Genomic DNA, 26,943 nt, shown 5'->3' on the forward strand with positions numbered 1-26,943 from the left:
TTCATAGTTCCCTTTTTCCTCTTCCCGAGCGATGTGGCGGAATGGGCAGGACTCAAGACTCTTTAGATCTATATCTGTAACATCCTAGCGCTGCAGAATTGTGTAACATTTTTTGTGCTCACACATTATGGTTAGTTTTGAGAGCGAAAATCAACAGGCAGTCCGCAGACCCAAGGCGCCGTGGGCAGCGACGCCCACGTTGACGTCGTGATCCCTGATCTGAAGTTCGATATTGTTACTTATTGACCAAAATACGGGCTTGCATAGTGTCTGACCAGTACTTACTGGCAGCTAGAAGTCAACAAGCCGGTCCAAGATCGACAAATGTAATTTCAGAGGAACTACAAAGGACTGTTACACTGAAGTGACAAAAGTCATGGGATACCTTCTTATTCGTGTCGGACCTCCTTTTGTCCGGCGTGGTACAATCACAGTCTAACGTAACAGTCGCGACACTCACTGCTATAAAAGTTGTTACCGTGTGACAGATGGAGCGACACTAGCGCTCCAAGCGGCGAATAAGGTGAACATCAGACGCGTCGTAAGCATAATGTTTGTTTTCCATCCATTTCCTAAATACGAAATATTTGAGTTATTTTCTTGCCTCCAAGGGTTTGTGTAGTATCAGAAGGCAAATATGTTTCTAAAATGATTCTAAAATAAGTGCAAGTATGGACAAAAACCAAGAATTGAGTGGCAAGCTACAACACATTCATGAAGAAGCACTTGTGACGTTGGATAGAATTGCAGCGTACCTCGTTGATATCAAAAAAATATAAACACGCAGATTCACACATAAAAAGCACAGACATATACCTCTACATGCAAAAGCGATCGACAGCTCATTTATCGTTCGGTAGGCCTACTGTATTTGCCATTGTCTCCTGTTGCCACAGGTACAACCTTCATCTTTATATTATTCTACGTGGTACAAGCAACTGCGAAATAGTGGGTGAAATACGTTGAAAACAGTATAATGAGCTGATTACATTACATTTCACGCAAAACCAAGTATTTGAATCATTTTCAAACAAACTATCAGCGAACAAGGTGATAACAAAATAATGTCATCACACGAAGGAAGAAAAGAAAATTAAGTGACTAATAACAGAAGAGAATGAAATACATACCAAACATTATGCTTTTGTAAGACACAAATAACTGCACTTAATCTAACCACTTCATCGTCAAAGCAGGTCTGTGTTGACGATTCGCACGAATCTGGCACTGATACATGGAGAGTTGAACTGGCTGCTTCTGTGTCATAGGACTGTTTTACAGCTTTAGATGGATTGCCGAATCTTTGTGGCAGTTTCCTCTTCATCGTCAGTTAAGGTGGCTTATTTGGGATGTCAAACAGTGTGGGTACTGCATTCCACACGAGTTTATTATTGTCTGCGTTCATGAACTAGTTTTGTTCGAAATGTAGCGAACAAAACCTAACATTATTATACAGGTAAACTGGGTCCTTTTTCATAAGGTCTTCTCGTCTGCTATTAACTAGCCATTTTCTGCTCCTAAAACGAAACAGTAATCATTAATACACTTGTAGTTTGCAAGTGAATCCTGACGACACAGTTTAGTAACATCATGGTATATACCTCTCAGGATCCTTAGGAAACCTAAAAAAAAAAGGACAGCTGTTCTGTCTTCTTCTTGTTATTGCTGCACTTTATTGTACTAAATACGCTCCCGCTTGTAAAAACCATTGTAGAAATCAAAATAAACAACCACTATTCGTGTTCACAATCGTGCCGAACTCCAGCTTGGGGCGCTGCTGGCGCGGTAGGCAGAAAAATCGAGGCGAAGTGTCGCGACTGGTATGTTAGACCAAGGGTTCCCAACAAAATTTTCTCGAGGACCCCCTCATCGAGCATGATTGGTACCTTGTCATATCACAGTATCAAGTACCTAAAAAAGCCAAATTAACAGTCTTTTTATACGTTTTCTATTTTTGGTTTCTCTGTAGGAAGACGCTAGACGCAGAAGTTAGCGTTCAGTAAAGCTCTCCTCTTGCAGGAAGCGTCCAAAACAAAAAATCTGTTACCGTACGAAATATATTTAATACATTTTTTATTCTAATAGCATCTTGCGGACCAGGGGTCCGCGGACCACCTGTTGGGAACCACTGTGTTAGACTGTGGTACAATACCTCGGCGTGCCATGGGCTCCGCAAGTCGTTGCAGGTCCCCTTCAGAAATATTTATCCATGCTGCTTCTGTAGCCATCCATAACTGCGGAAGTGTTGCCGGTGAAGGATTTTGTGCACGAACTAACCTCTCGATTATGTCCCATAAACGTTCAAAATGGTTCAAATGGCTCTAAGCAGTATGGGACTTAATATATGAGGTCATCAATCCCCTAGAACTTAGAACTACTTAAACCTAACTAACCTAAGGACATCACACACATCCATACCCGAGTCAGGATTCAAACCTGCGACCGTAGCAGCAGCGCGGTTCCGGACTGAAGCGCATAGAACCGCTCGGCCACAGCAGCCGGCCCATAAACGTTCGATGGGATTCATGTCGGGTCACCTGGATGGCCAAGTAATTTCCTCGAATCGTCCAGAATGTTCTTCAAACCATTCGCAAACAATTGTGGCCCAATGAGAGGGCGCCTTGTCATCCATGAAAATTCCATCGTTGTTTGCGATGGCTGCAGATGGTCTGCCAGTAGCCAAACACGACCATTTCCAGTCAGTTATCGATTCAGTTGGACCAGAGGACCGAGTACATTCTATGTAAACATAGCCCACACTATACAGAGCCACCATCAGCTTGCATAGTTGACAAGTTGGGTCCATGGCTTCGTGGGGTCTGCGCCCTACCATCTGCTCTTACCAACTGAATCGGGACTCATTTGACAAGGCCACTGTTTTTCAGTCGTCTTGGGTCCAACCAGTATGGTCACGAGCCCAGGGCCGGCCACTGTGGTCCAGTGGTTCTAGGCGCTTCAGTCCGGAACCACGCGGCTACTATGGTCGCAAGGTGGAATCCTGCCTCGGGCATGGATGTGTGTGCTGTCCTTAGGTTAGCTAGCTTTAAGTAGTTCTAAGCCTAGGGGGCTGATGACCTTAGGTGTTAAGTCCCATAGTGCTTAGAGCCATTTGAACCATTTTTGAACGAGCCCACGAAAGAAGCAGCAGGCGACGTCGGGCTTTACCCTGGGTACTCGCGTCGATCTTCTGCTACCATAGCCCATTAACACCAAATTTCGCCGCCCTTTCGTAACGGATACGTTTGTCTTACGTCCCACATTGATTCTGCAGTTATTTCACGCACTGTTGCTTGTCTGTTAGCACTGACAACTCTACGCAAAGGCCGTTGCCCTCAGTTGTTAAGTGAAGGCCTTCGCCCACAGCTTTGACCGTGGAAAGAGGTAATGCCTCACATTTGGTATTCTCGGCACAATCTCGACGCTGTGGATCTCGGAATACTGAATTCCCTAACGATTTCCAAAATGGAGTGTCCCATGCGTGTAGTTCCAACTACTATTCCGCATTGAAAGTCCCTGAATTCCCGTCGTGCGGCCCTAATCACGTCGGACACCTTTTCACATGAATCACCTGAGTATAAATGGCAGTTTCGCCAATGCACTGCCATTTTATACCTTGTGTACGCGACACTGCCGCTATCTGTATATGTGCATATCGCTACCGCAATACTTTTTTCACCTCAGTCACATAGCGCCGTGACTGGTTACGGTATTCATAAATCAGTGGCTCTGTGGGCATGTGCCAAACTATAAAGTTGTGGGGTTCGATTCCTGGTCAGTCCTATTGTTTTTATCAGTCATTTATCACTTTTTTCAGCTCTGGGACTGTGTATTAATGTGAAAATTGCTGAATTGCATCGTGGTTTGGAGTCCACGTTACACTGTAAGTTTCCCTACAAATTTACTTATGATTTGACGATCAGCAGCTGTATTAAATATTATTCTAAATCGTTTGCAGAATGTGAATTTCATGACATCAGCTTCAATGCGTAAAGATAGTGACATATGTACCAATAGTGACATATGAAAAATTCTGCCGGACAGTGTCTCTGTCCTGCTTATCGGTAGTCGTGGTCTTAACCATTTCGTTTATCCGTGCACACTTTCCGGCACGATCCAAACATCGATATTTCACTGTCCACTTCCTTATATCGTAGTCTTACGTGTGTCTCCATTTAAGCTGGCAACATTACTTGATTCCCAGACAGGAAGAACGGCACTACCACAAGGAATCTCTGTTACGGCGGTAATGGTTACCTGGTAACACTAGGTCTGCCCCCTTATCATGGAAGTTAGCCTGTCTGTCACAGTCACTCATCTTACTTTCTGAATGTCAGGCAGCACGGTTGAGTGATACCCAACTCCTTCAATATTAATCTAAAGTCAATCAATGATTTTGGGCCTACATCTCTCCTGGGCTCGTGACCATATCGGTTGGCCCCTAGACGACTGGAAAACCGTGACCTGGTGAGATGAGTCCCAATTTCGGTTAGTTAGAGCTGATGATAGGAATAAAATGTGGCGCAGACCCCACGAAGCCATGGACCCAAGTTGTTAACAAGGCACTGTGCAAGCTGATGGGGGCTCCATAATGGCGTGGGCTGTGTTCACATGGTATGCACTGGGTCCTACGGTCCAACTGAAATAATCATTGACTGGCAATGGTTATGTTCAGCAACTTGGAGAACACCTGTAACCATTCATGGACTTCATGTTCCCAAACAACGATGTCATCCTCGCAGTTGTTCGCGACTGGTTTGAAGCACGTTCTGGACAAGTCAATCGAATGATTGAGCCACCCAGATCGCCTGGCTTGAATCCCATCAAACGTTTATGGGATATAATCGAGAGGTCAGTTCGTGCACAACATCCTGCACCGGCAACAATTTCGCATTTATGGACGGCTATAGAGGCAGCATGGCTCAATATTTCTGCAGGGGATTTGCAACGACTTGTTGGGTCCACAGCATGTGAAACTGTTGCACTACGCCAGGAAAAAGGAAGTCCAACACTATATCAGGAGGTATCCCATAACATTTGTCACCTCAGTGTAAGTGGTCCCATAATGCCAAGTTCTTTGTATTTTTGATTCGATTTTGTAATCACTGAAATAAAAACACATACCATCTCAACCTTTGAAGTTCCGTTCTGTTTGTTCCTCCACATCTAGTTGCTTCACCTTTTTTTTTTTTTTTTTTTTTTTTTTTTTTTTTTTTTTTTTTTTTTTGCCAAGGACTGTAGCATAGAAAGTGATGGTCGTCCCACGATCGCACAAATAATAATCCTTCGGCGTTGTATCTAGCGATCGAGCTGGTCACACTACAAAACAATCATTTCCCAAACTGTTTATCAAGTAGTCCCTGACATAGCGTGTGAAACGTCGTTTGGAAACCACGCATATGTACGAATTAACAGGAAGCACGGGATGGCATTGAAGTAACGATATATTTATATAGGAAACATTTCCTTTCAAGATCTGAGCGTTTGTCAGGCCAGTTCATGTCCATCAAGTAGGTATCGTAAACGACACTTGTGAATACAAGTGAGTCATATACTGTATAGCCTTTCAATGTAGACCACAACGTTATCAGACATAGGAATTCAACGAGTAAACTACTTGAGAAGCACGGAAGGAAGGTTGGAGTTTATCGTCCGCTCTGTATCGGAGCATAAGCTTTGATTACACGGGAACGTGTCAGGAAACGGGCCATAAACTTTGTAAGTAGGCTGTTTAGGTTTTTTTATTGGTAACGCCACCTCTGTATGAAAATCACTGGCTGTGCTGTGTGCAGTCTGTGGCTGCTTTGCATTGTTGTAATACTCGCCATTGTAGTGTTAGGCAGCTGGCTGTGAACAGCGCGTAGCGTTGCGCAGTTGGAGGTGAGCCGCCAGCAGTGGTGGATGTGGGGAGAGAGATGGCGGAGTTTTGTAATTTGTGATGAACTGCTATATATATTATGACTTTTGATGATATTAAGGTAAATACATTGTTTGTTCTCTATTAATATCTTTCATTTGCTAACTATCCCTATCAGTAGTTAGTGCCTTCAGTAGTTTGAATCTTTTATTTAGCTGGCAGTAGTGGCGCTCGCTGTATTGCAGTAGCTTGAGTAGCGAAGATTTTTGTGAGGTAAGTGATTTGTGAAAGGTATAGTTTAATGTTACTCAGGGCCATTCTTTTGCAGGGATTTTTGAAAGTCAGATTGCGTTGCGCTAAAAATATTGTATGTCAGTTTAAGGACAGTCATTTGTAATTGTTCAAAAGGGGACGTTTCATATGGCGACCCTGCAGTGGGTCTGCACCTCTGGTGGCCCACCAATACCATACTCTCTACCAGGACTACAGTGGGTCTGCTCTGTGATGACCTACCTACCAATCTTCTTCAAACTGTCGAATGACTCTTCTGTGGGTTTGCTCTGTTGTGGCCCATTACCTGTATGCATGTCAAGACTCAGCACTGTCTTTCCGTTGGAAGGACAACACTACTTCTTCAAGACTGCATGGAAATCCACTACTTCCGTGTGCATTTTCTTCTACTGCTCAGACTTTGAGAAAAACACTACTATTTTACCGTAATGAACGATCAGGACTGTCTTTATGGACTGTGAGAAAATTTGACCTTTTGACCAACATTGTATCAATAAGTGTGTGCATTTGATTTCTTTGTTATTGTAATTATGAAAAATTTTTCAAATCTGTATTGGCCACTGCCCAAATCAATTTGTAAAATTTTTTGTGGGGAGCATGGGGGCTATGTAAGTAGGCTGTTTAGGTTTTTTTATTGGTAACGCCACCTCTGTATGAAAATCACTGGCTGTGCTGTGTGCAGTCTGTGGCTGCTTTGCATTGTTGTAATACTCGCCATTGTAATGTTAGGCAGCTGGCTGTGAACAGCGCGTAGCGTTGCGCAGTTGGAGGTGAGCCGCCAGCAGTGGTGGATGTGGGGAGAGAGATGGCGGAGTTTTGTAATTTGTGATGAACTGCTATATATATTATGACTTTTGATGATATTAAGGTAAATACATTGTTTGTTCTCTATTAATGTCTTTCATTTGCTAACTATCCCTATCAGTAGTTAGTGCCTTCAGTAGTTTGAATCTTTTATTTAGCTGGCAGTAGTGGCGCTCGCTGTATTGCAGTAGCTTGAGTAGCGAAGATTTTTGTGAGGTAAGTGATTTGTGAAAGGTATAGTTTAATGTTACTCAGGGCCATTCTTTTGCAGGGATTTTTGAAAGTCAGATTGCGTTGCGCTAAAAATATTGTATGTCAGTTTAAGGACAGTCATTTGTAATTGTTCAAAAGGGGACGTTTCAACTTGTTCAAGGAAAGCTACCGAGATCCGTCCGAAGTGGGTACAGGGAACCTAAATAGGGATAACCCCTCTTAAAAATGTGAATTCTTTGTTTTAATCTCCCTCAATACTTAACTGTTAGATTACATTTTAAGCATTGCACCCACCTGCTTCTGTGGGCATATCACACTTGGACAACTACAATAATATCCTAAATAATTCCTCTAACAGTTCTTTTATTGTAACTGATCGATTTTGAGTCGTCAAGGAGGTCATCAGAACAGGAACTGTAACTCGTTTGGAAACGAAAGGGTTCAAGTAAAGTGATGTATGGAAATTAAAAATAGAAAGTCCAGATGGAATTTATTCTTGAATCATGCGAAATGAGAGTTGAAGAGTCTTAACCGCCTAACTTTTCCGCGTTCCCTAAGAAAAGTTCATATGGAAGAATGTCTCTAATTAAATTGTCGGTGGCTATAGCGAAGATAACTGACAAGAAACCAAAGCGCGAGTCCGAACTCCATCCGTGAGAATATCATTTTCTTTCTGCGACTGTGGAGAGCATGTAGCCTTACGATTTTTGTTGAACTTGCCGCATTGCAAGTTTTTAAATGGTTAGTGACGCTGAACGATGCAGAGAAATTGGGTAACAGCCACCTGCTGGCACACTTCGGAGAACGCAAGCCTTTCACTCAGGTCCACCTGTTGTGGCACGGTGAACCGCTGGCGCCGTCGAAATCGCCGTGCAGCCCCCACTCCCCCCACCCCGCCCCCACCCCCCACACGCACAGATAAATATTTTACGTGACAATTATTAACGCTGATGCACTTTAGCTCGGTCACTTTTTTTCCATTGTTTTCTTATAGTCCGTATGTGACGTCTGCTGCCACATAGTATATTCTCTATGTTTATTTATATTTATATTTCTTGCTTTCGGTAATGTAGCAGGTTTCATTAATTTGTGATAGTACTGCGCGCAAGAATTTTTGTTCTATCTTTTCCCATGCCCTGTAGCCCACACCCAGTGTTGCAGTGGGCACTTGACACGATTGCTTTAGTAGCGCAGTACTTACTGAATAAAACCAGTTTTTCACACTTTTTAAAATTTTGCTAACCTTCAAAATAAAAAAGATGTAACATCAAAGTACCAGGATTCTCAAAGTGTTCCGTCAGAGGAAAAGTAATGTGCAAAAGGTGATGGGTAGGAATTACTAACTCATGTCTGTATATCTCTTTCCTTTTTGTAGTAAAATGTACAAAATTAATTTGCGATGTGAATGTAAAATGTAAAATGACTCGTTTCACATCGTTACGATCTAGTGTGGAACCATCGAACATGTAACTAACTAACCTTGCACTGTACGTAGTAAAAAAGTAATTTTTTAACATACGTATAAATGCAATTCCATTTATTTGAAACGACAATAATTTGAAATATTATTTTCATTAGCTGTTCCAAAAACACTTCACTTCATTACCAAGTACTATATTTTGAATCCATGTGCACATACGTTGAAGAGACGTCACAATATAGAATATTATGAAGCGGTGAAATATCGCTCAACGTCCTCTTTGTTAAGTCTCATAAATAATTTATTTTTGAACAGGAAGTTAGGGTGTAAAATTTGAAATTTTCCCGGCGAATCGACTGTTCAAAAAGATTTCGGGCTTGCAGCCGGTCTTCGTAAACTTCATTGCACTATATTTCGGCTGGACAACTGCCAGCCATCTGCAGTTGACCCGAACGAGGACTGACGAAGACTTTTTTTTTTTCTTTATTGATTTTCAAGTCCCCCCTCGAAGGGGGCGCGGCAGCAGCTTACTACGCTGCTCTACAGCCTACAGACTTTTTTTTAAATAAAGGAAGAAGAAAGAAACAAGGAAAAACAGGCGATAAAATGGCGATTTAAAGTGTAAAATGGCGTAAAATTGCGGAAAGTTAAAACAGAAAGCAAAAGGGGTTGGCAATGTAGATAAAAGACACAGGAATCAGACAAGTAACAGAGTAGACACACAATTAAAAAAAAAACATGGCGACAGTCTGGTTTCTGTTCGCAAGTGATAAAAAGCACACCCAGCGACAGTATGATGGCTGTTCGCTACACTTCCCAAAAGACACAACACGGAGCACGCACTGGAAAAACACACTGTAAAACACTGCACGAAAAAGGCGGCACAAAGATGGCACTCCCGATCCAAGGCAGATGGTGGGGGGGACCTGGAGTAGGGGGAAAACAGGGAGGGAGGAGAGGAAAAAACGAAAAGGGGGGGAACCAAGGAGGGAGAGGACTAATAAAGGGGGAGAAGGGCAGATGCGAGAGGGAATAAGAGGAGGCAGAGGAGGGAAATGGAAAAGGACGCGGGGGAGAGAAGGAGGCAAAGAGAGGGGAGGTGGGGAAGAAAGAGGATGGAAGGGGGGGGAGAGGGAGCCCGGGAAAAGGACAGAGGAAAGGTGGGGGAGTGAGGATCAGAGTTGATAGGAGGGATAAATGGAGGGGGAGAGGGCATCATTCGGGAGGGGGAGTTGATGGAAGCCACCTTGGGAAAGGAGATGTAGGGTGTAGAGATGGAGGGTAGGGGGGACACAACGGTGAAGACGGGGCAGGGGGCGGGGATCGGAGAGGAGAGGAGCAATCAGGGGGTGAGGGGGTTCAAGACGGTGGGAGGTGTAGAGGATGCGGATATGTTCGAGGAATAGGAGCAGATGGGTGAAAGGAATGAGATCGTAGAGGATCCGCGTGGGGGATGGGAGGACGAAGACGTTCTCCGCTCCAGCTTATATAGTGCGCTGATAGTACTGCCGCGCATGCGTTGCAATTGCGGAGACAGAAGGGCCACACCGCCCAGCGGCAGAGCCCTCGCTGGTGGAACTGCAGTACTCAGCTGCCGTCGGTATTGTCGCTGGCCGCAGCTTTCGAAGTCTTCTGGCGTCTTCGTCTCGAGCAAATTTCGGAGATGACGGGATTCCATGCGTTATTCAGTTGGTAACCACTGTCACGGTTCATTAGATTTCCAGCAATGCGTATTTCAACTGATTCTTTCATAATGGAGTCCCAAAAAGTTTTTGCAGTGGCCAAAATCGAAGTTTTGTCGTACTCCATTGAATGTCCATTAGAAATACGATGTTCCGCAACTGCAGACTTACTGGGTTGCAGCAGGCGAGTGCAACGTTGATGTTATGTACAACGCTCTTCCACTGTACGCGTTGGCTGTCCTATATAGGCCATACCACATTGACACGGTATTTTGCAGATTCCCGCCTTCCGCAGTAACAAATCATCCTCCACCGATCCCAGCAAATCCGAAATCTTAGAAGGCGGACGAAAAACCACTTTCACATTAAAATGATTAAGAATCCTTGCTATCTTGAAGGAGATATTCCCGACAAAGGGAAGAAAAGCTAGGGACTTGGCTGGCGCGTCCTCCTCTCAGCTATATAAGCTGGAGCGGAGAACGTCTTCGTCAGTCCCCGTTCGGCTCATCTGAAGATGGCTGGCAGTTGTCCAGCCGAAATATCGTGCAATGCAGTTTACGACGACAGGCTGCAAGCCCGAAATCTTTCTGAACAGGAAATTAGAGTATTCGACATGTTGCTGTGGGTTTCACTAATGTTCGAAAATAGAATGTAATTATCTGCTGATAAATGAAACCGCCCGAAACGTTAGGCGTAAATAAAACAGTTTGTAATAAGAATTTCCGTCAAGAAACACTATATACGGTCTCGGAGTTTATGAATAAGGACGACGAAAGGAACTTCTTTATTGGTCTTTGTTTCTACTAAATCATTTATGTATTAACTTCGTGAGCTATGATGCTATTTATTATCGCTTTGCGCATTTATTTAGTCTCTAACCCATATCTTTCGATTCCAAACTTTATAGCCTCTTGCTAACGTTTAATTAATAGTTCACATGACATGCAGCGACTAGAGCACGTGGTGGCTGTTGGATACTGAAACTTGTATGCAGTGCAGCTTTTGTCTCGGACGCAGTATCGATTTTGCAGCAGTATGGAGATCGTGATGACATTGTACTCCTCTCTCATTATCGAACATATTTTACTGTTTGACTTGACAATAATCTCACGAAGTCGTGACTTCCGCTGCCAAGGACAGGCCTTGCGCTTCTGCTTCGTGAGACATGTGCCAGCAGTCGTACATGCTCATGACGTCGCTCCTATTTATAGTAATTAAGTAAAGAGACGAGCTTAAAAGATACCGTACGCTTTAACAAAAAATTAACATAATTCTATGAAACCTACGCAGCGAATTAAATGGTTGTCTTATCTGGTACGTGTCTGCCTCCGTAGCGCAGCCGTTGCGTTACCGCGTACCATGCAAAGGGGCCCGGGTTCGAGTCCCTGCAGGGGACTGAGTGTTGTGTGTTTGTCCATCATCATTTCATCATCATTGTCATGCAAGTCGCTGAAGTGGCGTCTATTAAAAAGACTTGCACTAAGGCGGCCGAACCCTGAAAGGGGATAGTGGCCGTGCAGTTCTAGGCCAGTCTGGAGCCAATCGACCGCTCCGGTCGCAGGTTCGAATCCTGCCTCGGGCATGGATATGTGTGAGGTCCTCAGTTTAGTTAGGTTTAATTAGTTCTAAGTTCTAGGCGACTGATGACCTCAGAAGTTAAGTCTCACAGTGCTCAAAGCCATTTGAACCTGAAAGGGGATATCCCGGCCAATAAATGCCATACGATCATTTCATCTGCTACGTCTGTCACTGCATATGCCACATTGAAATTTTGTAACCGTGCATATTCAGTGTCTATAAGCATGAATGCGCGATATAATGGCCATGGCAGATAATTTCGAATCTATGTCTATGAAAACTCTCTAACAAGATTTCAGAAGGATTTATCGGCATGCATGGTTTTCGGAAAAAGTCAATTCTGTTATCATTATTATTCTCAACATCATTATTGGCATTAGTAGTAATAGTGGTAGTACGACTTTATGAAGAATGTTGTTCCATAAAATTTCAGGAAAACTGATAGATGTCCATTAATTGATGATCTTCATTTAGGCCCAAGCGCAGTCAATAGATTGTTCTCAGTGCCCCTTGTGGTGAAAACTTACCATTTCAGTATCAGATCGATCATTCTTTTCCTTTGAGATAGCGGTAGCCCTGTGGTATCCCACTAACAACCGAGAGATCTTGTTAATTGAATACAAATTAAATTTTGTTAGGTTTTGGGCTGTTTATCTCGTTGTAGATAATACATTTCCAGGCTATATTTTTACAAAGGTCAAATTAAATTTATTGTTGTAGAGAATGCATTCTCTTACTCTCTGTGGAGAATACGCTGCGTTGATCTTAGTAACAAGTTAATCTGAGGTGACAGAAGTCATGGGATATTGACATACCACTATACAGATGACAACAATATCGCATACACAAGGTATAAAAGGGCAGTGCATTGGCGCAGCTATCATTTGTACTCACCTGATTTGTGTGAAAAGGTGTCCGATATGGTTATAGCCGAATGACTGGAATTAACAAACTTCGAACGTGGATTGGTAGTTGGAGCCAAACGCATGGGACATTCCATTTCGGAAATAGTTAGGGAGCTCAATATTTCGCCGGCCGGTTTGGACGAACGGTTCTAGCCGCTTCAGTCTGGAACCGTACGACCGCTACGGTCGCAAGTTCGAATCCTGCCTCGGGAGTGGATGTGTGTGATGTCCTAAAGTTAGTTAGATTTAAGTAGTTCTAAGTTCTAGGGGACTGATGACCTCAGATGTTAAGTCCCATAGTGCTCAGAGCCATTTGAACCATTTTTTGAACTCAATATTCCGAGATCCACAGCGTCAAGAGTGTGCCGAGAATACCAAATTTCAGGCATTAGCCACCACCACGGACAATCTGTTGGTCGACAGCCTTCACTTAACGACCGAGAATTGTCAGTGCTAACAGACAAGCAACAAGAAATAACCCGAGAATTCAACGTGGGACGTGGGACGTGCGACGACCGTGTCCATTAGGACAGTATGACGAAAAAAGGCGTTAATGAGGGTATGGCAGCATACGACCGACGCGAGTGATTTTGCTGACAGGATGACATCGCCTGCAGCGCCTCTCCAGGGTTTGTGATCATATCGTTGGATCCTAGACGACTGGAAAACCGTGGCCTGGTCAGTTGAGTCCCGATTTCAGTTGGTAAGAGCTGATGGTAAGGTTCGAGTGTGGCGCAGACGTCATGGACCCAAGTAGTCAACGAGACACTGTGTAATTTGGTGGTGACTTCTTAATGGTTAGGGCTGTGTGTACTTGGAATGGACTGGGTCCCCTGGCCCAACTGAACCGATAATTAACAGGAAATGGTTATGTTCGGCTAGTTGTAGACCATCTGCAGCCACTCATGGACCTCATGTTCCCAAACTACGATAGATTTTTTATGAATGACAATGCACCACGTTATCGGGCCTCATTGATTCTGGACAGTCTGAGCGAATGATTTGGCCGCCCAGATCGCTCGATATGAATCCCATCGAACATTTACGAGACATAATATAGATGGCTATAGGGGGAGCGTGGCTCAATATTTCTGCAGGGGACTTCCAACGACATGTTGAGTCTATTGCCACATCGAGTTGCTGCTCTATGCCAGGCAAAGGATGTCCGATAGGATAATTAGGAGATATCCCACGACTTTTGCCACCACAGTGTATAACAAAGGGGCGCACGGGAATGGGAATCTGGATCTCCGCCTTTCGAAGGCAGTCTGGTAGCACTTTCGCCATCCGCCCACGCCTCCCGGATGGACTCAAAAGTTTCAGTTCTCCGAAGCGACCAAAGGCCCTCCTAAGGCACCTCCGGCGGGAAAGGATACAAGTGTGTGTGGGAGGGGGGGAAGAGGTGTTGACTTACCTGCAGCCTCAAGTCTATTGCTAAAAATGACTTGTCTTACTCTTTGCACTGTACACTGTATAGGTTGCGATAAGGAGTTTCTTGCCTCACAGAATGGAGGGAAAGCCTTTAAGAAGTTTATAAGGACGGGACAGGAGCCCGAGATGAAGTGGAAGCTTTGAATCTGATCGGTAGGCGTTCTCTGGTAGTAGCGCACTGCCTACCAGACAAGGACCCTTCTTCGAGTCATGGTGCAACACGTATGCAGTTAGTTTTATTCTTGTTTTTTTTGCTTTTATTCACTGTCGATTCATAGACATGCTCTCGTTAGTCGGTGTATGACGTCTCCACAAAAAATCTCAGTAAATTAATGCTCTACACAGCCGAGATCTCTTGCAGATATGATTGAACCTTATTTAATGCCAAGTTCCTAACCTGGTCAGTTAATTCTAGTGTCTAATTTGAGTACTGAAAAAAAACTAGGCAACGCTTAGAAACAAAAGCATTATTGCAATACACAGAGAGTTTCGGAGGAAATGACTATACGTGGATAAGGGACAGAAGTCTGAAGGGAAAACGTAATATGGACGTAACGCTGTTTTATTCCCTGTTCCCAAGATAGAGTGATTCCAAATTTTCATAAATGGTAAGTATGTAGGTGTTAGGAAATTGCCAGATCTCAATTTATGGTGTTTTGTTGCTAGTTTCACATATGAAGCGTTTTTCGAAGTGCCACTGCCAACTCGATGCATTTTTACAGCTCGTGTTATAGATGTTGTGCTGCTAATCAGAACTGGTGTCTGGACTTTAACGCTAATACCTGTTGCATATCTCCACAATCTTCTGAATATCGTATCTCCCAGTACTCTTGCAATATCAGAGTCATAGGTGATGTAGTAGATTATGAAATTTCTTCAGCTAAGAGAGCTAAAAGATTTTATTTAATATGTTGTTCACCTGCGACTGTAACTTAGGCTCTGAGCACTATGGGACTTACCACCTGAGGTCATCAGTCCCCTAGAACTTAAAACTACTTAAACCTAGCTAACCTAACGACATCACACACATCCATGCCCGAGGCAGGATTCGAACCTGTGACCGTAGCGGTCGCGCGCTTCCAGACTGTGGCGCCTAGAACCGCTCTGCCACTCCGGGACCGGCACGTACGTGTTAAATCATATAAAAAAATTTCTCACAGTCCACACGGAAAAAAGATAGTGATGGCCTTGTGTGTTACAACGAGTCCGCAGCTCGTGGTCGTGCGGTAGCGTTCTCGCTTCCCTCGCCGGGTTCCCGGGTTCGATTCCTGGCGGAGTCAGAGATTTTCTCTGCCTCGTGATGACTGGATGTTGTGTGATGTCCTTAGGTTAGTTAGGTTTAAGTAGTTCTAAGTTCTAGGGGACTGATGACCATAGCTGTTAAGTCCTATAGTGCTCAGAGCCATTGGAACCATTTTTTGTTACAACGAGCGTTTTATATCAGATTAGATTCAAAATTTCAGTATGGAAGTCACATTGTTGCAAATTCTGCGCTGTCGAGCGTTTCGTCGAAAATTGGTGCGCAGCTATTTTACCTGTCTTGAACTTGGCCCTTACCATATTTAATCACAATCGATTTGCATTCTGTCAGTGGACTAAAAGTTTATTTACAGATGTGTGCTAGCGCTCAGTCTTTAAAGGCAAAGTAGCGAATCTCCTACGGAGCCACGCGGAAAACGACATACGCAAGCATTTTGTGCAGTACTGCGAGTTGTCAATTGAAATGGTTCCTATTGGGACTGTTGATATGTTTAAAAATATTGAATATTCGATATATCGATATTTAAAGAAATTACCTTACTGACCATCGACATACCGACGAAAGGTATCGATATATCAAATGAAGAAACACCAACGTATCGGCCTATGAAAATATCAGCTGCACATTGTATATATGCTGCCGGTTTTAGAGTTGTATATTTAAGTATTGATTTATTATTAGGTATTTTGTACATCAACAAGGTAACAGCTTGCCTGCTCCCTTAGAGCAAGAATTGAAAGATAAACACTTAATTTGAAAATCTGTAAGTTAATGATGGGATGCAGATGAAAAACCTGTATTACGATACTTTTTTTGTCGACTCTTGTGTTGCTAATTAACAACTGAGTACATGTTAATTGTTATGTAATATTTCATTCCATTTAACTCTCACACATTATTTCTTAATTTGTCATTGACTACATGTGGAAATAAATCCTTTTCCACGCTGGTGTAGGAAAATTGGTGATGAAGCTAAGCGTCCCAGTTTCCGTTGGTAGCGCGGAGTGTGGTTTACGTCAGCATTTCCCTTCATACATATCCATCGATCATAAAGACCAATCTTATCATTTAGATTTTTGTTTGTCATTTACAGCAACTGTTTTTGAAGTTGTTGCGTTAATTATTTCTTCAACGCAGCTGGTATGCTATTTCTTCACATCGGGAATCTTGTTCTTCTACTCACACCATCACCCCCCCCCCCTCCCCCCCAGTGCAATCGGGCTTCATCTTTTGTGCCACCTATACTTGCTTCACACAGGCGGAGAGAGAGGCTGAACGTGATGAAAGCTCAAAAAGTTGTAAGGCTCCTTCACAAAGTGAAAGTAAAATTATATTCTACTACAGTTTCCAAAGAACAATTTCAAATGTTTACTGCCGGCCGGAGTGGCCGAGCGGCTCTAGGCGCTACAGTCTGGAACCGCGCTACCGCTACGGTGGCAGGTTCGAATCCTGCCTCGGGCATGGACGTGTGTGATGTCCTTAGATTAGTTAGGTTTAAGTAGTTCTAAGTTCTAGGGGACTGATGACCACAGCAGTTAAGTCCCGTAGTGCTCAGAGCCATTTGCACCAATCAAATGTTTACTGAAAATTGCGAAAAAAATATAATATAAAATAAATATATCGGCACTCGATATTGCCCTTTTTATATCGATATATCGTGAGAAAACCTTCCTCGACACATACCGATACAACCTGGGAGAAACTTCGATATTTTATCAACGACTCTAGTTCATGCTTTGATAGCAACCGCCACTAAATGGAACGTATTTGTGAAGTTCACATATTTGTAACATCAGTCTCGTTTCATCTGTGTCAGAGTGTGTGTACGGTATTTTCATTAGGAGCTGAATAACACGCCAGTAGTAAATTGCACGTCCACTGATCGACTTTTCTGAAACTTGTCACAGAGTAATGACACAGTTTATAGTTGAGAAACTGTGTTGCACTATTACAAGTGAAAAATATTCTTTAGAAATGCGAGCAGTCTCGTTTCTTTTGTGTCACGGTGGAATATCTTTTCTGTGGTTTCTTTCTTGTGTAACACTTGCATCGTATCAGTGATCGAGAATAAGTAACAAGAAGAAAGATTACGGTTTGTTTCATCATCACCCTTAGGGATGGAGCTCTATTTCAGTTGGAGCAGAGTGGGACAAGGAAGTGGCACTGACTTTTATCGAAGCAACCATTCCGACGTTGGTTGGAAGTAATTGAGGAAATCGGCGTGAGAACTACATCAGCAGGATCGGACGGGGATTTAAGCAACACTTCTCCAGCGTCTTGATACTGCACTATCTCGTTTAGGTTTGTTGAAGTAATGGAACAGAATACAAACTGGACAGTAATCAGAACTAGATAACATCAAAGTTATAAACCAAAATCTAAAATCCTATCCGCACACACTCAGTTAATTTGCGTCCATATTGGAGGCGGTCGAACTTGCTAAAGAAAGAGACGAAAGAAAATTACAATTTAAAGTCGATATTGAGGTCTTTAGATATTTGAGTACTAACTGTATCAACCGCGATATGACAGTAAAGGAGCGGTGATCGTATTGAAGGAATCATCCACACATTGGATAAACTGTTGCTAGAAAAGGAGTCAGTTCTTTCGGATATTCGATGAAAAACTGAACAGCTATCACATCAAGTCCAGTTGCCACACCAGTGTCGAGAACTGATTTGCTTGTAGATGTGTAATGGTCTGACATATCCGTGCCATGCGCCACGTAACTATGCGGCTACATTGCGACTGCGGAAGACAAGTGCAAAGCGAGTCAGCAGACACTGAATTAGTAGGACCAGGAGAACCTGACCTCAGGAGGACAACGAGAACCTACTGGGTGGGTGGCTAGGTGTTTGGCCTAAACGTCGACCGATATTCCGCCTCTCTCCCATGGACCGCCGCCGTTGCCTGTGGTACGATTTCTGAAATTAGCACCTTGGCTCCTGCTGCCTTGGCTTTGAAAACAGTCTTGAAATATTGTATGATAACATCTGTTCAATCTGAGACTCCTGCCTAGGCACACGGACGCAGCAAAAAAATGGCTCTGAGCACTATGGGACTTAACAGCTATGGTTGGTTGGTTGATTGGTTAGTTTGGGGGAAGAGACCAAACAGCGAGGTCATCGGTCTCATCGGATTAGGGAAGGACGGAGAAGGAAGTCGGCCGTGCCCTTTCAAAGGAACCATCCCGGCATTTGCCTGGAGTGATTTAGGGAAATCACGGAAAACCTAAATCAGGATGGCCGGACGCGGGATTGAACCGTCGTCCTCCCGAATGCGAGTCCAGTGTGCTAGCCACTGCGCCACCTCGCTCGGTAACGCCTATGGTCATCAGTCCCCTAGAACTTAGAACTACTTAAACCTAACTAACCTAAGGACATCACACAACACCCAGTCATCACGAGGCAGGGAAAATCCCTGACCCCGCCGGGAATCGAACCTGGGAACCCGGGCGTGGGAAGCGAGACGGACGCAGCAGTTTGCAAAAATCAGCACAGATATCACTCAGATCTCGATTATATTTAAAAGTGGTGGAAAGATTAGAATCTTGTTTTATATGTACAGAAAAGTAAAACTGCGCACTTCACAAAACGAGAAAATGTAAAAGGTGTACAACTTTGCTTCCGCCATTTGCCGATAGGTGGTGACAACAGTAAGTAGCGGTCGAAAGAAAAGAGATCGCAGACGTCAGGCAGTTAGCTTGGTCCTCGGTCAACATAACCTCATTCAAACATTAGGCGATTTGTGTCTGCATCATAAAGTTGCTTTAGATTGAAAATGTCAATTTACGGGCCCAATTCTCGTCATTTGCGGGAGGTGTTACTGTTTTGTTTTAATATGAAGGTAACAGCGGCTGAGTCTCAGACCTCGGTCAACATAACCCTATTCAAACATTAGTCGATTTGTGTCTGCATCATAAAGTTGCTCTTGTTTGAAAATGTCAGTTTAGTCTCATTGAATGCTCTCAAGTACGTATGGTAAGGACGCTATTAGTGAAAGAACGTGTCGTGAGTGGTTTCAACGCTTCAACAACGGTGATTTTAACGTCGTAGGCCGGCATAGTGGTGGAAGAGAGAATGTTTTCGAAGATGCAGAATTGGAGACTTTGCTGAGTGAAGACTCGCATCAAACTCAAGAACAATTGTCACGATTAATGGCAGTGACACAACAAGCCATTTCAAAACGTCTCAAAGCTATGGGCGTGATTCAGAAAGAAGGAACTTGTGTCCCGTGTGAGCTGAAACCAAAAGACGTTGAACGGCGTTTGTGTGTTTGTGAAAAGTTGCATCAGAGGCTAAAAGGGAAGGGATTTCTGCATCGCATTGTGACCGGGGACGAAAAATGGGTTCATAACGATAACCCTAAACGCAAAAAATCATGGGGATATCCCGGCCATGCCTCCACGTCGACCGCCAAACCGAATATCCACGGCTCCAAGATCATGGTCTGCATTTGGTAGGACCAGCTCGACGTCGTGTACTACGAGGTTTTAAAACCAAGTTAAACAATCACAGGTGCTCGTTATCGAACGCAGTTAATGCGTCTGAGCAGATCATTAAAAGACAAACGGCCGCAATACAGCGAGAGGCACGATAAAGTGATTTTGCAGCACGACAACGCTCGACCCCACGCTGCAAAACAGGTCAAAACGTACTTGGAAACGTTAAAATGGGAAGCCTTACCCCACCCACCGTATTCTCGACATTGCTCCCTCTGACTATAACCTGTTTAGATCAATGGCGCATGGCCTGGCTGACCAACACTTCCGGTTTCGTGAAGAAGTCACAAATTGGATCGATTCGTGGATCGCTTCAAAAGATGAACAATTTTTTCGACGGGGGATTCGTACACTGCCCGAAAGATTGAAAATACCTTGAATGATAAATGTGTAACAAATTTGTTTCACTAAAGCCTCCGGCCGCGGTGGTCTAGCGGTTCTAGGCGCTCAGTCCGGAACCGTGCGACTGCTACGGTCGCAGGTTCGAATCCTGCCTCGGGCATGGATGTGTGTGATGTCCTTAGGTTAGTTAGGTTTAATTAGTTCTAAGTTCTAGGGGACTGATGACCACAGATGTTAAGTCCCATAGTGCTCAGAGCCATTTGAACCATCACTAAAGCCTCAAATATTGGGGGAAAATGGCGGAATAAAAGTTGTACAACTTGTGGTATCGTATGGCTACCGTATCAATGAGTCACAATCAGAATCAGTCAACTTTGGCAAACACTTTGTTGTAACAGTTTGTTGGGATACGAAATGGAGTTATCACGTAGCTCAGTCGCAGGGAAAGCAGGTAGCAGACTTGACTTCGTTGGAAGGATACTGGGAAAATCCAGACTGTCTACAGAGGAGATTTCTTACAAATCATTTACGCGTCCCATCTGAGATTATTTCTCAAGCCTGTGGGACCCTTACCATACAGGAATAACGGGATATATAGGACGTATACAAAGAAAGTCAGCACGAATGGTCATAGGTTTGTTTGATTCACGAGAGAGCGTGGCGGAAACACCGAAAAACCTGAATCAGCAGACGTTTGAAGGTAGACACCAATTTTCTCGCAAAAGCCAACTTACAAAGTTCGGAGAACTAGTATTAAATGAAAAATCTAGAGATAATCTTCAACCCCCTACCTATCGCTTTCATGGGGACCACGACGAAAGAATTGGATCAATTATAGCGTGCATAAAGGCATTTACGTAGGTATTAGTCCCATGCTCCATATGCGGTCGGAACGTGAATAAACAGCAACATTTGATATGATGCTAAGTTGTTTGCAGAGTATGTATGTATATATAGTTATAGAACTACGCTGGTGCCTGTGGAAGACGATCTACGTACTCAACACAGCTCTCGGGCTCTACGCTGCTACACTGCCTACCTATCGCTTTCATGGGGACCACGACGAAAGAATTGGATCAATTATAGCGTGCATAAAGGCATTTACGTAGGTATTAGTCCCATGCTCCATATGCGGTCGGAACGTGAATAAACAGCAACATTTGATATGATGCTAAGTTGTTTGCAGAGTATGTATGTATATATAGTTATAGAACTACGCTGGTGCCTGTGGAAGACGATCTACGTACTCAACACAGCTCTCGGGCTCTACGCTGCTACACTGGCCATCCGTAGAGACGAAATCGAGCATGGAGCTGCCAGAGATCGTACAACCATTCACCTTTATAACTGTCCTTTTTGCATCGATGATATTAACAAAAGGACAAATTGAGCTTTCAAATTTGCTAAACGCTTCTCGCCGTCCTTGCACTCCTCACAGCATAACGCAGATTTTATCGGAGATCTTCTATCGAATCGCCGGTCGGAGTGGCCGAGCGGTTCTAGGCGCTACAGTCTGGAACCACGCGACCGCTACGGTCGCAGGTTCGAATCCTACCTCAGACATGGATGTGTGTGATGTCCTTAGGTTAGTTAGTCTTAAGTAGTTCTAAGTTCTAGGGGACTGATGACCTCAGAAGTTAAGTCCCATAGTGCTCAGAGCCATTTGAACCATTTTTTTTTTCTGTTAAATCTTCGCTGAATCTATCTCTGCTTCCCCAGTAAATTCCTAGCTTGGCCACTGAGTCGTGGTGGATCATTTACATTCCTCATTTCTTACAAGGCACATATTTCTTTAGCACGTACTTCAAAATATTTTCAGTTTATACTATAGCTTCTTTTCATTTTCATTCAGATAATCAGAAATCAGTTTCTTGAAGGCTTACTAGGGGAAACATTTCCCTCTATCTTCATAACATTTCTTCAACATACAGTATCAAAACACCCCTTAGATTGCTAGTTCCTTCCCAATGTTGAACAAATTTGGAAGTAAGAGCCTGCTTGTTGCCAGAACATCTAAGATATTACCCTTAAAGGTAGGTTTTCTAATCAACTGCACAATGTACATTACCTCATGAGTTATTGTTGTTGCTGCCGCACTTAAAGCGGTCGTCTTCCAGTCTATTGTTAGTGAGTTGAAATCCTCCCATACTGCCATAGCACAATCAGGTTCACTCCTACCTTCACCCAAATTATTTCGCATTTTGAATATGCATTTTTTTCCATTACTCATGAGTACGTGTTTCACGGTAAAAAAATGTGCCCTCCCCCCCCCCCCGCCCCTATTGGCCCCCAACCTATCTTAGCTATACAGGATGATTCCGTGACGATGTCACAAACTTTCAGGAATGATGGATAAGGGTAAATATTTCAATTTGAGGTAAGGGACACTGGTCTGGAAACAACAAAGCCGAATTGTTCTGATACTTCTGACACAGGACCTTTTCTTCTGCAAGCTCTTCGCTTTCCGTATTTTGGGAGGAGGTAGTATGGACCAGAACAAGAAAAAAATTCTAGTAAACATAGTCTCCAAAATGCATATCTTAAGAGTTATGAACACTTGTTCATCTTTGTTAGTGTGAAACACATCTCTGGTACTGCACAAGTACTCATAGCTCTTAAGGTACGCATTTCAGAGTACGTTTTTCCAGTAAACTTTTTATCTCGTTCTGGTCCACATTACCTCCTCCCAAAATATGGAAAGCAAAGAGCTTGCAGTAGAAGGAGTCCACAGCCAGAGGTAACAGAATGGTTTTCGCTTATAACTTTCGACTCGGTCGTTTGTGGACCAGAGTCCCTTATCTCAAATAGCTACATTTACCTCCATCGTCGCTGAAAGTTCGTAACATCATCACGGAATCACCCTCTATATTCAGAAATAAAGATTTGCTTGCTACCCATTTCTGGCTCGACCGCCACGTTTATTACATGGAGCCAAAGGCCTTACCACAGTAGTAACGCCGTTTCCATCACTGCACCGAAGATAAGCGCTGTCAGGATTGTCTAGCACTTGTAAGGGTCACAGTCTGGGTCTGCCGAGTGCTGTTGGCAAGTGGGTTGCACTCAGCCCTTGTGTGGCCAATTGAGGAGCTATCTGACTGATAAGTAGCGGATCCGATCTGGCCTGTCTACATTATTAACAGCATCTGTTTGACTTACAGCGACAATAGTTAGAAGCAACGTGGAGTACTTTCTCAGAGTATCACACCCGACACCATTCCAATCGTGTTAATGAAAGACTGCAAGACTGTTTTGTTGCGAAAGCATGATATACCAAAATTGTATTCCGAAACAATGTGTCCATTAAGTGAATGACTGTGTGTTTATTGTCGACGAAAGTGGTATTATTCGGTATCAGCTGTAATACCAACTTATGTCCAGCATGTTTGACAACAACTTCTCAATAATTGTAGGTGGACAACATCGACACGGTCGTCGCCTTGCATAACACGTAAGGCAAAATAACATTTAACTGAATTTGAGGTTATCGATTTCTTTACGAAATGAAATTAGATCGAAGCAGTAACAATAACATCTTTCAACAATAGCGCAGTAATTAGAACGAATAATGAAGAACTGCTGCTGGAAACACATATACATCGGGGCAAATCTGTACTAAACCACGGTTTTCAGTAAGTGAATGGTGAAATGTTTCCTAATCAGTTTCTGAAAACGAAACATAGATCTACGGTGAACATGTCATCAGTACGAAAGTTGTTTTGAACAGAACAGAGCTTTAGAACGTTCAGATGGTTCAAATGGCTCTGAGCACTATGGGACTTAACAGCTGAGGTCATCAGTCCCCTAGAACTTAGAACTACTTAAACCTAACTAACCTAAGGACATCACACACATCCATACCCGAGGCAGGATTCGAACCTGCGAACGTAGCGGTCGCGCGGTTCCAGACTGTAGCGCCTAGAACCACTCGGCCACTTCGGCCGGCAGCTTTAGAAGGCAAAGTACGATTGTGGGTGGTGGCGTTCCTTTTATACATCCTGAGAAATTGCTCACCCATTCATCTACAACGAGACCTACAATTAAACGCGGAATAAGAATGATTGACCAGCTTTTAATATAACCCAGAACGAAGCGGTTAAGCACTTAGAATTTGGTTTTTAGCCTGCCAGCTGCTCTAGGTGCTCCACAGCGTAAGATTATAGACGCTATTTCGGATGAAAGACGTCCCGGACAAGTGCCCCGGCGAGAGGTGAATGGTGTCGGATAGAGCATAGGGGTGGCTGTTACGGCTGAAACAACCGGTTTTCAGTTATATCGGGTCTTTTTACACACCCTTTCGACCTGACTGTTAAAACCGCTCAAAATAACCCGTTTCTGAAATAACCGATTTTCGGTTGTTTTGTTCTTGTTCTTTCCTGTAATAAACGTAGAAGTCGCAGAAAGATTGAAAATTTTTTGAGTCAGTTTCAAGATACATAGAATCAAAATATTAAATTAAGCAGACAAATAAAAGAAAACTTAGTCTGTCCACATTTCGCTGCTTTTCTCGAAACGCTGCAAGTGATGCAGTACTAAAAAAAAAAAAAAAAAAAAAAAAAAAAAAAAAAACCCGGAAAAAACAGTATTCTCTTCTTGATTTGGATTTTTTGAAACTCTGCTTAAAAATCTGTTTGTAATCGAGGATCAAACCACTGTATGAGTATTATGAATAGTCAATATTAAAGGGTAAAAACTGAGGTTGAAGCACTCTGTTTTTAGTGTTTGTTAATTTGTCCGTTTCCAAGGGCTGCAAGTAGATAAAGACTTATGCAGACGCAGGCAGTAGTAAGTTAATTTCTGTTTTTTTGTGTTAAGTTTTTAATTTCTTATAGTTGCCGTAATTACCTTCCTCTTTTATTATTTCATAGAAAAGGCAGACAGATTATTAATATTTTAAAGCACATGAAGCATTGTACTTTATTACTAAGTAACTTCCTAAAAATATTTCAAGACTAGGGTTGATGCCACTCTGCAATACAACGTATTTCTGGGGACGACAGTGAGAAACTGTCTTATAGATCAGGTGGGGGCAAGTCTTGCACGCTACACGAACACGTGTACCGTAAGCCATGACACACAGCAAAACGGACATCATTTTGTCAGCAATACTGTACGAATTCTTATGCATGTATTTGTTGCTCGTTTCCTTCGGCATTGCCATGAAAATAGCACTGGTTGCTTTTCTCATTTTCTATAAAAATGCACTACTTCAAACCAATCCAAATTTTACGGATAAAAATTACTACTTTTTTAATATAAGGTTTATTTAAAAACGACACATTTTAGGATTGCTGCTACAGCTAATTGATGTTTCGGTTTTTTTAGTCGGTTGTTGGTAAAGGAGTTTTGCTATTTGGGGAGCAAAATAACTGATGATGGTCGAAGTAGAGAGGATATAAAATGTAGACTGGCAATGGCAAGGAAAACGTTTCTGAAGAAGAGAAATTTGTTAACATCGAGTTTATATTTAAGTGTCAGGAAGTCGTTTCTGAAAGTATTTGTATGGAGTGTAGCCATGTATGGAAGTGAAACATGGACGATAAATAGTTTGGACAAGAAGAGAATAGAAGCTTTCGAAATGTGGTGCTACAGAAGAATGCTGAAGATTAGATGGGTAGATCACATAACTAATGAGGAGGTACTGAATAGAATTGGGGAGAAGAGGAGTTTGTGGCACAACTCGACTAGAAAAAGGGACCGGTTGGTAGGACACGTTGTGAGGCATCAAGAGATCACAAATTTAGCATTGGAGGACAGCGTGGAGGGTAAAAATCGTAGAGGGAGACCGAAAGATGAATACATTAAGCAGATTCAGAAGGATGTAGGTTGCAATAAGTACTGGGAGATGAAGAAGCTTGCACAGGATGGAGTGGCATGGAGAGCTGCATGAAACCAGTCTCAGGACTGAAGACAACAACAGCAACAAAATTGGTAACAACTAAAAAACGCTTGTTATAACCGAGACCTAACAAATACCGAAAATTGCCGTTTATTCAGAACTGAAATACGGGTATCGGTTTGTTTTTCGCGTCCCTAGCAGAGCACTCACCGTGCGCCGGGCTGGCTGTGAGGAGGGCTGTGGCGATCACTGTGAGCGCCGCTGCCGTGGTGGCCATGTCGCCCGCTACTGCTACTGTGCGACCCCGGCGGGCGCGCGCCGCCACCTTTTATAGAGAGCGGCCGCGCCGGCCGGCTGGTTCAGCGCCCCTGCCCCTGCCCCTACTGCGGCGGCTCGCGCGCGCCGCGCGGTCCTGTTAGCCGACCTCAGCTCAGCATCCTGCAAAACCGAGCCGGCCCGCGCGCCGTCGGACCCCCCTGCCTTCCCCTATTACGCCTGTCCTAATTGCTGATTTCCTCTCGCCGAAGCTTCCTTTGTACCGCCATTTCTCCATAACGTGCCTCACAATGAGGAACGCAGCTGCTGCGAATGGAGGTAGGTCGGGAAACGCGGGAGCAGCTAATAAGTGATGTCTCCGATGGCATTACGCTTAACTGGACAGCCGTAACGTCAGGCATTTCCACATTGTGGTGGATGTTTAGGTGAAATCTGCATTGCGTTGCCGCTGCTGCTGCTGCTGTTGTTGTTGTGGTCTTTAGTGCGAAGACTGGTTTGATGCAGCTCACAGCGCCTGTCTATGTAATATCTCTTTATATTCGATGAATT

General features: G+C 43.5%; 1 protein-coding gene across 1 annotated transcript in view; it reads right to left on the reverse strand.

The window, feature by feature from the left end:
* The window catches only part of LOC126416517 (uncharacterized), a 69,207-nt gene extending 42,734 nt beyond the window's left edge, over positions 1-26,473 (reverse strand). The window contains exon 1 of the mRNA XM_050084263.1: positions 26,329-26,473. Coding sequence (XP_049940220.1) covers positions 26,329-26,395 — 67 coding nt within the window. The 5' untranslated portion in view covers positions 26,396-26,473. The remainder of the gene's footprint in view (positions 1-26,328) is intronic.
* Between the last annotated feature and the right edge of the window lie 470 nt (positions 26,474-26,943).

The sequence above is a fragment of the Schistocerca serialis genome, chromosome 1, assembly GCF_023864345.2.
Source record: "Schistocerca serialis cubense isolate TAMUIC-IGC-003099 chromosome 1, iqSchSeri2.2, whole genome shotgun sequence".
NCBI lineage: Eukaryota > Metazoa > Arthropoda > Insecta > Orthoptera > Acrididae > Schistocerca > Schistocerca serialis.